Source organism: Cherax quadricarinatus, chromosome 14, assembly GCF_038502225.1.
Source record: "Cherax quadricarinatus isolate ZL_2023a chromosome 14, ASM3850222v1, whole genome shotgun sequence".
Lineage (NCBI taxonomy): Eukaryota > Metazoa > Arthropoda > Malacostraca > Decapoda > Parastacidae > Cherax > Cherax quadricarinatus.
Window position 1 is genome coordinate 24,952,033 of NC_091305.1, and position 14,926 is coordinate 24,966,958.

The 14,926-nt window shown below is 39.0% G+C and overlaps 2 protein-coding genes across 3 annotated transcripts in view; one reads left to right on the forward strand and one right to left on the reverse strand.

Moving 5' to 3' along the window:
- The window catches only part of Ten-a (tenascin accessory), a 1,550,399-nt gene that overhangs the window by 544,818 nt on the left and 990,655 nt on the right, over positions 1-14,926 (forward strand). The window lies entirely within an intron of this gene.
- LOC138852709 (uncharacterized) lies at positions 7,200-8,237 on the reverse strand. The gene is made up of 2 exons (XM_070085039.1): positions 7,936-8,237; positions 7,200-7,792 (listed from the first exon to the last, which is right to left on the reverse strand). The coding sequence occupies exons 1-2, from the start codon at positions 8,042-8,044 to the stop codon at positions 7,248-7,250; spliced, it is 654 nt and encodes a 217-aa protein (XP_069941140.1). The 5' UTR covers positions 8,045-8,237; the 3' UTR covers positions 7,200-7,247.

Below are 14,926 nucleotides of genomic sequence, written 5' to 3' on the forward strand. Positions count from 1 at the left end.
CTGTGTCGTTATGCCAGGGACTGTGTCGTTATGCCAAGGACTGTGCCGTAATGCCAGGGACTGTGCCGTTATGCCAGGGACTGTGTCGTTATGCCAGGGACTGTGTCGTTATGCCAGGGACTGTGTCGTTATGCCAGGGACTGTGTCATTATGCCAAGGACTGTGCCGTAATGCCAGGAACTGTGTCGTTATGCCAGTGACTGTGTCGTTATGCCAGGGACTGTGTCGTTATGCCAGGGACTGTGTCGTTATGCCAGGGACTGTGTCGTTATGCCAGGGACTGTGTCGTTATGCCAGGGACTGTGTCGTTATGCCAGGGACTGTGTCGTTATGCCAGGGACTGTGTCGTTATGCCAGGGACTGTGTCGTTATGCCAGGGACTGTGTCGTTATGCCAGGGACTGTGTCGTTATGCCAGGGACTGTGTCGTTATGCCAGGGACTGTGTCGTTATGCCAGGGACTGTGTCGTTATGCCAGGGACTGTGTCGTTATGCCAGGGACTGTGTCGTTATGCCAGGGACTGTGCCGTAATGCCAGGGACTGTGTCGTTATGCCAAGGACTGTGCCGTAATGCCAGGGACTGTGCCGTTATGCCAGGGACTGTGTCGTTATGCCAGGGACTGTGTCGTTATGCCAGGGACTGTGTCGTTATGAGATGGAATGTGTCGTTCACTTTCTCATACACAAACTTCTTTATTACGATTTTTTTTCACTACAGCTAAGTGTGGTGGTTAATACTGGTGTACCATTGAGAGCCACCATCACCACCGCACCTGTCACCACTCCCACCACCGCACCTGTCACCACTCCCACCACCGCACCTGTCACCACTCCCACCACCACCACCGCACCTGTCATCACCACCACCACCGCACCTGTCATCACCACCACCACCGCACCTGTCACTACTCCCACCACCGCACCTGTCATCACCACCACCACCACCACCACCACCACCGCACCTGTCACCACTCCCACCACCACCACCGCACCTGTCACCACTCCCACCACCGCACCTGTCACCACCACCACTCCCATCACCACCACTCCCATCACCGTTACTCCCATCACCACCACTCCCATCACCACCACTCCCATCACCACCACTCCCATCACCACCACTCCCACCACCACCACCACCACCACCGCCGCCGCCACCGCCGCACCTGTCACCCAAGAATTTTTTACGGCTTTTACTTTAATGAGCTGGTGAAGGTGTGAACTGGTGGAGGTGCGAGCTTGTGTAGGCGAGAGCTATTATATATATATATATATATATATATATATATATATATATATATATATATATATATATATATATTTATTTATTTTACATATTCGGCACGACATATAATATATATATATACATATATATATATATATATATATATATATATATATACATATATATATAAGTAGTGATGATTTCTACAGAGCGGTCTCCTCCGCTCAGTGGCTTCTTCTACAGAGCGGTCTCTTCCTGAGCGGTCTCCTCCCAAAAGGACTTCTACAGAGCGGTCTCCTTTTCACACCTATGTGCTAATGTCCTTGACCTCGCCCTCGAGACCACCTCGCCCTCGAGACCACCTCGCCCTCGAGACCACCTCCCCCTCGAGACCACCTCGCCCTCGAGACCACCTCCCCCTCGAGACCACCTCGCCCTCGAGACCACCTCCCCCTCGAGACCACCTCCCCCTCGAGACCACCTCGCCCTCGAGACCACCTCCCCCTCGAGACCACCTCGCCCTCGAGACCACCTCCCCCTCGAGACCACCTCGCCCTCGAGACCACCTCCCCCTCGAGACCACCTCCCCCTCGAGACCACCTCGCTCGCCCCCCGCCCGTCGCGCCGACCCACCGGCCCCGCCGCGCCCGTCGCGCTCGCCCGCGCCCTTCGCGCCAGCCCGTCGCGCCCGCCAGCGCCTTCTGCTGCGCCTTCTGCAGCGTCGTTCGGATCGCCCCCGCTCCCCGAATTTTTTTCCGATTTTTTCGAATTTTTTTTAATTTCTTGTGCTCTCCTCGGATCAAATTTTTGGGTTCCCCCCTCCCACTTTCACCCCCATCCCAATTTTTTTCGAATTTTTTTTTAATTTCATTTTCTTATGATCTCCAATTCCTTGGATCAATTTTTTCTCGAAATCAAAGACTCCATCTCCTTGGATCAAGTTTTTTTTCTCGAAATCAAAGTCTCCATCTCCTTGGATCAAGTTTTCTCGATAATACCAAGTCTCCATCTCCTTGGATCAACTTTTTTGGATTCCCCCACTTTCACCCCCATCCCAAATTTTTTCGAATTTTTTTTTCTGGATAATACGAAAGACTCCATCTCCTCGGATCAAAGTTTTTGGATTCCCCCCCCCTCTCAGGGTAAGCATTCAAATGAACTCCTCCTATGGGGCATGGTACTTTCTCTTACTACAGGTCTAAACAAGTGTGACGTCAAGTCTAGACATTTTTTTTTCGTTTTAACTATTTCATCAGAAAGTCACCACAACACTTATAACCACTTTTCGATAAATTCACTAGTCACAATTTTACATATTACGAAGTTAATATGCACACACACCTCACTTTACTTTGAACACCTTCAAAACACTCTCATAAATCATTTGAATACTCACAAAAATACCTTTTGAACATTTCCAAACAACTCTGAAACACTTCCAAGACAACATTTTGAATACTCCCAAATAAGATTTGACAGCTCTAATTTATCTACACTTACACATTTCATTAAATTACAACTCATCCCCCCAAACTCCTCCCTCAGTCTCCAGACTTCACAACATTATCACAAAAACTAACTCAAACACTTTACTTTGAACATCACCCACAACCCACAACACCCACATCACCCACAACACCCACAACACCCACACTCCACAATTTTTTTCTCGTTTTAACTAATTTCATCAGAAAGTCACAACAACAACACACTTATAATCACTTTTCAACAACTCTAGTTCGACAACAACACCCACAACCCACAACACCCACAACCCACAATTTTTTCTCGTTTTAACTAATTTCATCAGAAAAAGTCACAACAACAACCCACTTATAACATCTTTTTCGGTATCTCTAGTTCAACAACAACGCCCACAACCCACATCACCTACATCCCACAACACCCACACCCCACAATTTTTTCTCGTTTTAACTAATTTCATCAGAAAAAGTCACAGCAACAACCCACAACTTATAATCACTTTTCAACAACTCTAGTTCGACAACAACACCCACATCCCACAACACCCACAACACCCACACCCCACAATTTTTTTCTCTTTTTAACTAATTTCATCAGAAAAAGTCACAGCAACAACCCACTTATAACATTTTTTTCGGTATCTCTAGTTCGACAACAACACCACCCACAACACCCACATCCCACATCACCCACAACCCACAATTTTTTTTCTCGTTTTAACTAATTTAATCAGAAAAAGTCACAACAACAACCCACAACTTATAACCACTTTTTCGGTATCTCTAGTTCGACAACAACACCCACAAACCCACAACACCCACATCCCACAACCCACAACCCCCACAACCCACAACACCCACTTCCCATATCACCCACAACCCACATCACTCACATCACCCACACCCCACAATTTTTTCTCGTTTTAGCTAATTTCATCAGAAAAAGTCACAACAACCCACAACTTATAACCACTTTTTCGGTATCTCTAGTTCGACAACAACACCCACAACACCCACAACCCACAACACCCACACCCCACAATTTTTTCTCGTTTTAACTAATTTCATCAGAAAAAGGCACAACAACAACCCACTTATAACATCTTTTTCGGTATCTCTAGTTCGACAACAACACCCCACAACACACACAACCCACATCACCCACACCCCACAATTTTTTTTCTCGTTTTAACTAATTTCATCAGAAAGTCACAACAACAACAACCCACAACTTATAATCACACCTTTGAATAACCTCAAAACACCATTTGAGTACTCCCAAATACACCACTGAATACTACTAAAACACCACTGAATGCACTCAAAACACCACCAAAATCACCATAAACTAAGATCAACACCCACAACACCCACAACCCACAACACCCACATCCCACATCACCCACAACCCACATCACCCACAACCCACATCACCAACATCCCACAATTTTTTCTCGTTTAACTAATTTCATCAGAAAAAGTCACAAAAACAACCCACTTATATCATCTTTTTTTTGGTATCTCTAGTTCGACTACATTACCCACAACCCTCATCAATTACCAATTTATTCACAATTTTTTTCCCCTTCTTTTTACTGAATCTTAAATGTAATACACATTCCTCTTTACATTACTAAAATTCTAATAAAATCCTCTCCATACCCATGTCCTTGTATCCACATAAATTGATATTATACTCGCATCAACTAATCTCACTACCCAACTATTGCGACATGTTTCAACACCCTCCATTCTTTTCCAATATATCATAACTTTTCAATTCTATAATTTCTTTTTAAAATATTCACACATTACCTTTATTTTCAGTAAAATCTCCCCATATTTCATTAAACTTCTAATACAACCCTCCCCATACCCCTCTCCATCTCACCCGCATTTCTTCACATCCACTCACCCATCTCCCAACACACCTAACCTATCCTAACTTATCCTAACCTAACCTATCCTAACCTAACTTATCCTAACCTAACTTATCCTAACCTAACCTAACCTAACCTAACCTAACCTAACCTAACCTAACCTAACCTAACCTATCCTAACCTAACCTAACCTAACCTAACCGAACCTAACCTAACCTAACCTAACCTAACCTAACCTAACCTAACCTAACCTAACCTAACCTAACCTAACCTAACCTAACCTAACCTAACCTAACCTAACCTAACTTAACCTAACCTAACCTAACCTATCCTAACCTACCCTTACCTAACCTAACCTAACCTAACCTAACTTTACCTAACCTATCCTAACCTATCCTAACCTAACCTAACCTAACCTAACCTAACCTAACCTAACCTAACCTAACCTAACCTAACCTAACCTAACCTAACCTAACCCTAACCTAACCTAACCTAACCTAACCTAACCTAACCTAACCTAACCTAACCTAACCTAACCTAACCTAACTTAACCTAACCTAACTTAACCTTAACCTAACCTAACCTAACCTAACCTAACCTAACCTAACCTAACCTAACCTAACCTAACTTAACCTAACCTAACCTAACCTAACTTAACCTTAACCTAACCTAACCTAACCTGCCTAACCTACCCCCTTAAAAGTATTGCGTCTAATGATTTTTCCGAACAGAAACACATTCCTCGCTCTGAGAGCCGCCCCAAAGTATTGCGTCATGATTTTTGTACGCCCCTTCCCCCTCCAACGCCGCCATGTAATTCTGTTCACACCCATGGTAGAAAATCACACGGGCATCTCCATACCGAACACCTGCGTCAACTCAGGACAGACAGACGCCATGAAATGCGGTTCACATCCAAGGTAGAAAATCACATAATCATCTCTTTCCAGACCAACTGTGTCCTCTTGTTCTAAAATTTGGTGAGGTCACAGGGGCTGACAGACACCATGAAATTAACTTTAATGAGATATAACATTTGTATTCTATCTCAATACTTTTTTTTCATGGTAAGGTTTGATTGATTTAAAATTCATCATGTCTTAAAAACTTTTATTAAACATTTCTCTTTTTAATGAATGAATGAAACATATTAATCTTGGTGTAACAACACGCTCTAAACATCATAAATCCTCCTCTCTAAGTCTTGTTCTTCCAAGTCCCGTCACATCGGTACCTGTAAATTTTAATATATTTTTTTATTTCATTAGCATATAATGGGGAGAAATTTGCACCATCACCTGTAAACGATATAACCAACTAAAAGTTACATATTTTTTCACTATCCCAAACATATTCTTCTCGTTAACTTAAATATCTCCCCATTCTTGACTTAAAAGCATAATCGTACTGTGTCCCCTTATTAACTTTAATATTAAAACTTATTTTAAATGATGTAAGTATTATGGTAGACATGATTCTTGGTGTTCAGGTAGAGAGAGAAGGTCGAAAAGGTAAGTGATACATTTTCATGAAGAGATAAATATGAGTTATATATATTAATTCAAATATATCTCTCTCTCTTCAAGTTATAATTACTTCCTCATAATAATTTAAATGAATTAAACCACTGATACAAGGTAAATAATTTTGCTTACCTCATGAGGGATACCAAGCACTTCCTTCAATTCTAGAAGACAATAACTTCGAATCATCTTCTAATTCTTGACCTTGGTTAATGTTTTTCATTTCTTCTTTGACAACCATTGTTGATCGAATACCTTCTTCCTTAAATTTCATTATCATATCTTCGAGTATAGGTTTATAATGTGTATTCCAGATATAATCATTTGAAGTTTCATACCTCCCAATACCTTTCAGAAAGATAACCTCTCGTATATTTTTATTGTCTTTCACACTTTTTATGACTCTCTCAATGGATTCCTTGAAATATCTTATTCTGTCTGCGATAGTATCTTTCTTTAAACCATACACCAAATGGGTATCTCTTGATTTTTCAATTAAATTTTGAGAAATGGTATTTTCCTCCAATGGTCCAGCAATACCAAATTGGCTTATTATGGCTGCTAAATAAGGAAGATTCAATTTTCTTTGATCCGGTGAAGGTTCAAACTCGATAACAGTTCCAGGAGTATCACGATCTTCAACTCTGCATCTTCTCAGATTAAATAAAGGTTCTCTACTCCGATACACATCAGCATAAGGATATTTCTTACCCAAATAATAACTTGCACCATATCCTTTTATAGCAACACAATTCGCATGAAAAATAATGCAGACGTTGTCACGACAATATTTTTCATCGTACAATTTTCCTTCTTCAATTTTAAAATATTTTTCCATCCTATTGGCTGTCTCCATTTTCTTGAGATGGTTAGTCGCACCCTGGTGGAAGAGGTACTAATGCATGAGCATCAAAGAACAGAGATGTTTATACTCATCACCGTTCCTGCCAGACGTATGATCTCTATTCAGTTGCCTAATAAGGTTTTAGAGTGCTGGTGAATAAAACAAAAAAAAAAGTATTATAGAGATATTTTATTTGTCATATTTTACAATAATGATAACAATATTTCTACGTCGTTTTTTTTTTAATTCCTTTGCAAAATCATGAACTTTCCCCTTGTTAACTTAAATGAACTAAAAGTGTGCATGCCAATCACCTCCGGCTGAAGCACATCCAATTCCTTCTGGAAACACAACTTTTTCCATTATAATCCCGTTGGGATCTGTTAATAACCACTTAACAAGATCATTCATGCACTCTTTGAACATAATCTCACGACCTTTCTTTGTATCTAAATATTTGCATGTATTATAGTAGGCCTTATCAACTTTACAGTTCATATAATACTTATGTGGAGGTCCCATCGCATACTGTGCGAACATATTGACAATCATGGGGTTATTTTTTCCATTATTTACAAATTTTATGCTCCCAAATTTATCACGAGTGACTTCACTAGCTAGATTTGCTTTATGACATCCAGGTGATCTAAATAAATATGGATTGCTAAGTGGTAAAACCTGACTTAAAGCATCAGCAAGACCTCCCTTTTTCAATTTAACAGCACAACAATTTGCTTGTTGTACTAAAAGAATTTTATCACTGCCACTAAAATCTTTTGTAATATTACCTTTCATTAACGAAAGATATTTTTCTTCATCTTTTGTTGCTTCTTTACCTGTAATTTTGATAAAATATAGTATTATATCCCAAAAATTAAGTTTGTTACTCAACAAATGAAAAAAAAAATATTTCTCATTAGAATTTCTAAAAATTACATTGGGGGTGAATTTACTCAATAATATCTCATTAAAAACTCACGTTCAAAATCTTCCATTGCTATAAGCATTTCTTTATCGGTGAGATATTGTTCAGTCACCTTCCTTCGTTTTGGAGGGTTGTGATCAAGGTCTTCTATCGAATTAATCATTTCTTTATCAGTTCAGTGATGTGTAGACACTTGCTTCTGTAACAAATTTTTCACATGTAACTTCCACGTCTCCATCTAAATACTCTTGTAACTCAATACGGATGTGTCTTCTTATACTCTTTTCACCACGAGGGTTGTCGAGTTAGTAGTTTTTATAACTATATGTGTAGAGAAATTTGTTCCATGAAAAACACTACGTGGCATCACCATGACGTTAGGTGAATGAACCACCACGAGTTTAGTGTCATACAGGATGGGGATCATAACTTACTTCAATGGTATTATGATATGTTATTACTATACCGATGGTGCATACTTGGAAATGCATGAAGACAATTAAAGGTAAGATAATTTGTTCAATGAGTATCGTGACGTCATGCTTTTATTTCATTTAAAATAATAAGGGGAAGATGCTCTAACCTGTTTTAACGTGTTGCTGGATAGTGACGTCACATGCAAGTGTTGCCAAAAAAAATGTCTGAATATTTCTTTTTACTGAAAAATAAGGAAAGTTAACAATGACTAAACATATTATTTGAAATATACAATGGATAATATATATGCTTTGAAGAAATCCCCTGTAATGTGTATTTGTATTATTAAAAAAAATGATATTCGATGATCACAACGATTGAAATTTTTGGTATAAATATTTGGAGTGAAATGATAAGGAATCACTTGATCAGAAGAAGGAATATGGAGGTGGTTGCGACAAAACATACAAGTGTGGTGTTTATAGAAATGTTATATACAATTAAGAGAGTCGAACCCATTCAAAAAAAAGTTGATGCGGAACATGTTCTCTCAAAAGAAGTGTTTGTAGCTGAGGTACGAGAAATGACTCAACGATGGAGTGAAGAAATATTGGAAAATTTATTGTTACGAGAATGTGAATGGAGTAGTCATTTATCTCAAACTTTTATTATACCAAAGCCCAAAAAATTAATTATGAAAATGGATTTTGAAATGGCTGATCCTAGTTTAGGTAAGTTTAATGAAATTTTTCATTTAATACTATTTAGCAACTCTTTATGTGTATGGGAGAGTTGTGTGTAAGTCACCCCCAGACATTGTCCGGAAACCACATGGAAAGCATCTAATATGGGGAAACATGGCGATTTCATTGTTATTTGTGAAACGGTGAAAGATCTTCCTTGGTTGGAATTTTGCAACACTGTCAATCAACTCTTAAGGAAAGATGGTGAATCATTGAGTGAAAAGAATTTTCAGCGAGTTAAAAATTGGTTAGAAAATGAACTTGATTCGCATAAATTCATTGATGAAATGGTAACGGAGTGGAGTGATGATCTGGTATATTATATTTTGGAAAACAATATATCTGAAAACTTTGTCAGTCAAATATTTAATAGACAGTATAATCTGTGCATTTTGCATAGATGGTACAACACAAAGAAGTGGAAATTAATTTGGAGAGAACTTTTCACAGATATTAAACATTATATTAAAAACATTGAGCCTAATGTGTGAGTAACTTATAAGGTAAGCAAAATTATTTACCTTGTATCAGTGGTTTAATTCATTTAAATTATTATGAGGAAGTAATTATAACTTGAAGAGAGATATATTTGAATTAATATATATAACTCATATTTATCTCTTCATGAAATGTGTCACTTACCATTTCGACCTTCTCTCTCTACCTGAACACCAAGAATCATGTCTACCATAATACTTACATCATTTAAGTTAATAAGACGCTTTTAATTCATTAAAGTTAATAAGGGGACACAGTACGATTATGCTTTTAAGTCAAGAATGGGAAGATATTTAAGTTAACGAGAAGCATATGTTTGGGATAGTGAAAAAATATGTAACTTTTAGTTGGTTATATCGTTTACAGGTGATGGTGCAAATTTCTCCCCATTATATGCTAATGAAATAAAAAAATATATTAAAATTTACAGGTACAGATGTGACGGGACTTGGAAGAACAAGACTTAGAGAGGAGGATTTATGATGTTTAGAGCGTGTTGTTACACCAAGATTAATATGTTTCATTCATTCATTAAAAAGAGAAATGTTTAATAAAAGTTTTTAAGACATGATGAATTTTAAATCAATCAAACCTTACCATGAAAAAAAGGATTGAGGTAGAATACAAATGTTATATCTCATTTAAGTTAATTTCATGGTGTCTGTCAACCCTGTGACCTCACCAAATTTTAGCACAAGAGGACACAGTTGGTCTGGAAAGAGATGATTATGTGATTTTCTACCTTGGATGTGAACCGCATTTCATGGCGTCTGTCTGACCTGAGTTGACGCAGGTGTTCGGTAAGGAGATGACTATGTGATTTTCTATCTTGGATGTGAACAGAATTACATGGTGTCGTCGGAGGGGAAGGGGTGTGCAAAAATCATGACGCAATACTATTGGGGTAGGGTATATAAGCTCAAGGAGTCTCTCAGAGCGAGGAATGTGTTTCTGTTCGGAAATCGAGTAAATATTTCTACCATTGAGTGTGTTTACCAACAAGAAAATAATGTCCGAGGTTAGGTTAGGTTAGGTTAGGATAAGTTAGGTTAGGTTAGGTAAGGTTAGGTTAGGTTAGGTCAGATTAAGTTAGGTTAAGTTAGGTTAGGTTAGGTTAGGATAAGTTAGGTTAGGTTAGGTTAGGTTAGGTTAGGATAGGTTAGGTTTGGATAGGTTAGGCTAGGTTAGGTTAGGTTAGGATAGGCTAGGTTAAGATGGGTTAGGATAGGTTAGGTTAAGTTAGGATAGGTTAGGTTAGGTTAGGATAGGCTAGGCTAGGTTAGGATGGGTTAGGTTAGGTTAGGTTAGGTTAGGTTAGGTTAAGATAGGTTAGGTTAGGATAAGTTAGGTTAGGTTAGGTTAGGTTAGGATAGGATAGGTTAGGTTAAGTTAGGTTAGGTTAGGTTAGGATAAGTTAGGTTAGGTTAGGTTAGGTTAGGTTAGGTTAGGTTAGGATAGGATAGGTTAGGTTAAGTTAGGTTAGGTTAGGTTAGGATAAGTTAGGTTAGGTTAGGTTAGGTTAGGTTAGGTTAGGATAGGTTAGGTTCGGATAGGTTAGGCTAGGTTAGGTTAGGTTAGGATAGGCTAGGTTAGGATGGGTTAGGATAGGTTAGGTTAGGTTAGGTTAGGTTAGGTTAGGTTAGGTTAGGTTAGGTTAGGTTAGGTTAAGTTAGGTGTGTTGGGAGATGGGTGAGTGGATGTGAAGAAATGCAGGTGAGATGGAGAGGGGTATGGGGAGGGTTGTATTAGAAGTTTAATGAAATATGGGGAGATTTTACTGAAAATAAAGGTAAATGTGTAAATATTTTAAAAAGAAATTATAGAATTGAAAAGTTATGATATATTGGAAAAGAATGGAGGGTGTTGAAACATGTCGCAATAGTTGGGTAGTGAGATTAGTTGATGCGAGTATAATATCAATTTATGTGGATACAAGGAGATGGGTATGGAGAGGATTTTATTAGAATTTTAGTAATGTAAAGAGGAATGTGTATTACATTTAAGATTCAGTAAAAAGAAGGGGGAAAAAATGTGAATAAATTTGGTAAATGATGAGGGTTGTGGGTAATGTTGTCGAACTAGAGTTGCAAAAAAAAGTGTTTATAAGTGGTGTGGTGACTTTTTCTGATGAAATAGTTAAAACGAGAAAAATGTCTAGACTTGTGTTGTAAAGAAATTGTGGATTGTGGGATGTGGGTGTTGTGGGATGTGGGTGTTGTGGGCGTTGTTGTCGAACTAGAGATGTCGAAAAAGTGGTTATAAGTTGTGGGTTGTTGTACCTTTTTCTGATGAAATTAGCTAAAACGAGAAAAAATTGTGGGGTGTGGGTGATGTGGGTTGTGGATGTTGTGACTTTTCTAATGAAATTAGATAAAACGAGAAAAAATTGTGGGAAGTGGGTGATTTTGGTGGTGTTTTGAGTGTATTCAGTGGTGTTTTAGTAGTATTCAGTGGTGTATTTGGGAGTACTCAAATGGTGTTTTGGAAGTGATTCAGTGTTGTTTGGAAAATGTTCAAAGGTGTTTTGTGCAAAGTACTTATGTGATCAAATGATGTGCAAGAGTACTTATATGATCAAATGGTGTACTTATGAAGGTGAGAGTATTCAGAGGTGATTTTGGGGGTGTTCGAATGATGTTTTTGGAGTATTCAAAGGTAATTGATGGTGTTTTTTTTTTTTTTTTGGTGATGTTCAAAGTAAAGTGTTTGAGTTAGTTTTTGTGATAATGTTGTTAAGTCTGGAGACTGAGGGTGGAGTTTGGGGGGATGAGTTGTAATTTAATGAAATGTGTAAGTGTAGATAAATTAGAGCTGTCAAATCTTATTTGGGAGTATTCAAAATGTTGTCTTGGAAGTGTTTCGGTGTTGTTTGGAAATGTTCAAAGGTATTTTTGTGAGTATTCAAATGATTTATGAGAGTGTTTTGAAGGTGTTCAAAGTAAAGTGTGTGTGCGTATTAACTTCGTAATATGTAAAATTGTGACTAGTGAATTTATCGAAAAGTGGTTATAAGTGTTGTGGTGACTTTCTGATGAAATAATTAAAACGAGAAAAATTGGGGGTTATGAGTGAAAATTGTGAGGTGTTGGTTGGAGTGTGAGGGTTCGGGAGGGTGGGGAGGAGGTAGGTTACTTCGTGGGGAGTGACCTGAGATGAAATAGTTAAAACGAGAAAAATGTTTAGACTTGTGTTGTAAAGAAATTGTGGATTGATGTGGGTATTAACGAAAAAATGTGAAATTAATTGGGTTATCCTGGGTTAAGAGTGAAAATGTTTTCCCTATGTTGTATATGAAATGTGTAGGGGGGGGAAGTCGACAAGATTCAGCCTGTGTGTGTGGGGTCGTCATGTGACGTCACTGACATAGGGGGAAGTCGACAAGATTCAGCTTGTATGTGTGACGTCACTGACATAGGGGGAAGTCGACAAGATTCAGCTTGTATGTGACGTCACTGACATAGGGGGAAGTCGACAAGATTCAGCCTGTGTGTGTGGGGTCATCGCGTGACGTCACTGACATAGGGGGAAGTCGACAAGATTCAGCCTGTATGTGTGAGGTCATCACGTGACGTCACTGACCGCCGAGTAAACACCCACTTCATTTAACTTAATGAGAGGAATACTGACGTCACACTTGTTTAGACCTGTAGTAAGAGAAAGTACCATGCCCCATAGGAGGAGTTCATTTTGAATGCTTACCCTGAGAGGGGGGGGGGAATCCAAAAAACTTGATCCGAGGAGATGGAGTCTTTGTATTATCGAAAAAAAAAAAAAATTTGGGATGGGGGTGAAAGTGGGGGGAATCCAAAAATCTTGATCCGAGGAGATGGAGTCTTGGTATTATCGAGAAAACTTGATCCAAGGAGATTCTTTGATTTCGAGAATCCAAAAACTTGATCCAAGGAATTGGAGATCATAAGAAAATTGAAATTCAAAAAAAAAAGTCTTGGTATTTCGAAAAAAAATTTGGGATGGGGGTGAAAGTGGGAGGGGGGAACCCAAAAATTTGATCCGAGGAGAGCACAAGAAATTCAAAAAAATTTGAAAAAAATCGGAAAAAAATTCAGGGAGTGGGGGCGATCCGGACGATGCTGCAGAAGGCGCAGCAGAAGGCGCAGGCGGGCGTGACGGACGGGCGCGAGGGGCGCGGGCGGGCGCGAGGGCGCGGCGGGGCCGGTGGGTCGGCGCGAGGGTGGGGGGGCGAGGCGCGTGGGGGGCGGGGGGGGGGGGGGGGGGGGGGTCGTGGGCGGGGGGGGGCGCGGATGGGGGGGGGGGGCGATCTCGAGGGGGAGGTGGTCTCGTTGGCAGGGTTAAGGTCTCGAGGGGGAGGTGGTCTCGAGGGCGAGGTGGTCTCGAGGGCGAGGTCAAGGACATTAGCACATAGGTGTGAAAAGGAGACCGCTCTGTAGAAGTCCTTTTGGGAGGAGACCGCTCAGGAAGAGACCGCTCTGTAGAAGAGACCGCTGTGTAGAAATCAACACTACTTATATAGAGACCGCTCAGGAAGAGACCGCTCTGTAGAAGAGACCGCTGAGCGGAGGAGACCGCTCTGTAGAAGGGACCGCTGTGTAGAAATCAACACTACTTATATATATATATATATATATATATATATATTTATATATATAATCATGTCGTGCCGAATAGGTAAAACTGGTCAGTTAGCAAGAACTCATTTAAAATTACGTCCTTTAAGTTTATATTAATTAAATAATAAACAATCGTAATGAAATATTGTTTTTTTCATTACGTTCAGAATGATTTTTGCGAAATTATTGCATACACAAATTTTCGCTTGCCTTATTCGGCAAGAAGAGAGAAGAGCGTTGGCATTTAAGCCAAAATCGCAAGTTTTACCATTCGGCACGACATTTTCTCTCTCTCTCTCTCTCTCTCTCTCTCTCTCTCTCTCTCTCTCTCTCTCTCTCTCTCTATCTATATATATATATATATATATATATACATATATATATATATATATATATATATATATATATATATATATATATTATATAATGTCGTGCTGAATATGTAAAAATGGTCAATTAGCAAGAACTCATTTAAAATTAAGTCCTTTCCAAAATTTTCTCTTATACGTTTAAAGATATATTTTTTTCATTAATGTTAATGTAAAAATTTTTAATTTTGCACCAAAAGAATCTTAGAAAACTTACCTAACCTTATTATAACAAGAACAATTTATTTTAGCCTAACCCAACTAAATATATTTTAGATTTGTTTACAATATTTTAATTCAAATCAAACCCAGTGAAATATATTTTTTTTCTTTAGGTTCAGAATGATTTTGGCGAAATTATTGCATACACAAATTTTCGCATGTCCTATATGGCAAGATGAGCGTTGCTATTTAAGCCTAGATCGCAAGT

Excerpts from the sequence above, each read along its gene's own strand:
- LOC138852709 (XM_070085039.1), bottom strand. The coding sequence starts at position 8,044 with ATGATTAATTCGATAGAAGACCTTGATCACAACCCTCCAAAACGAAGG. Across the intron at positions 7,793-7,935 it reads AGCAATGGAAGATTTTGAAC|GTAAAGAAGCAACAAAAGAT; the intron begins GTGAGTTTTTAA and ends TCAAAATTACAG.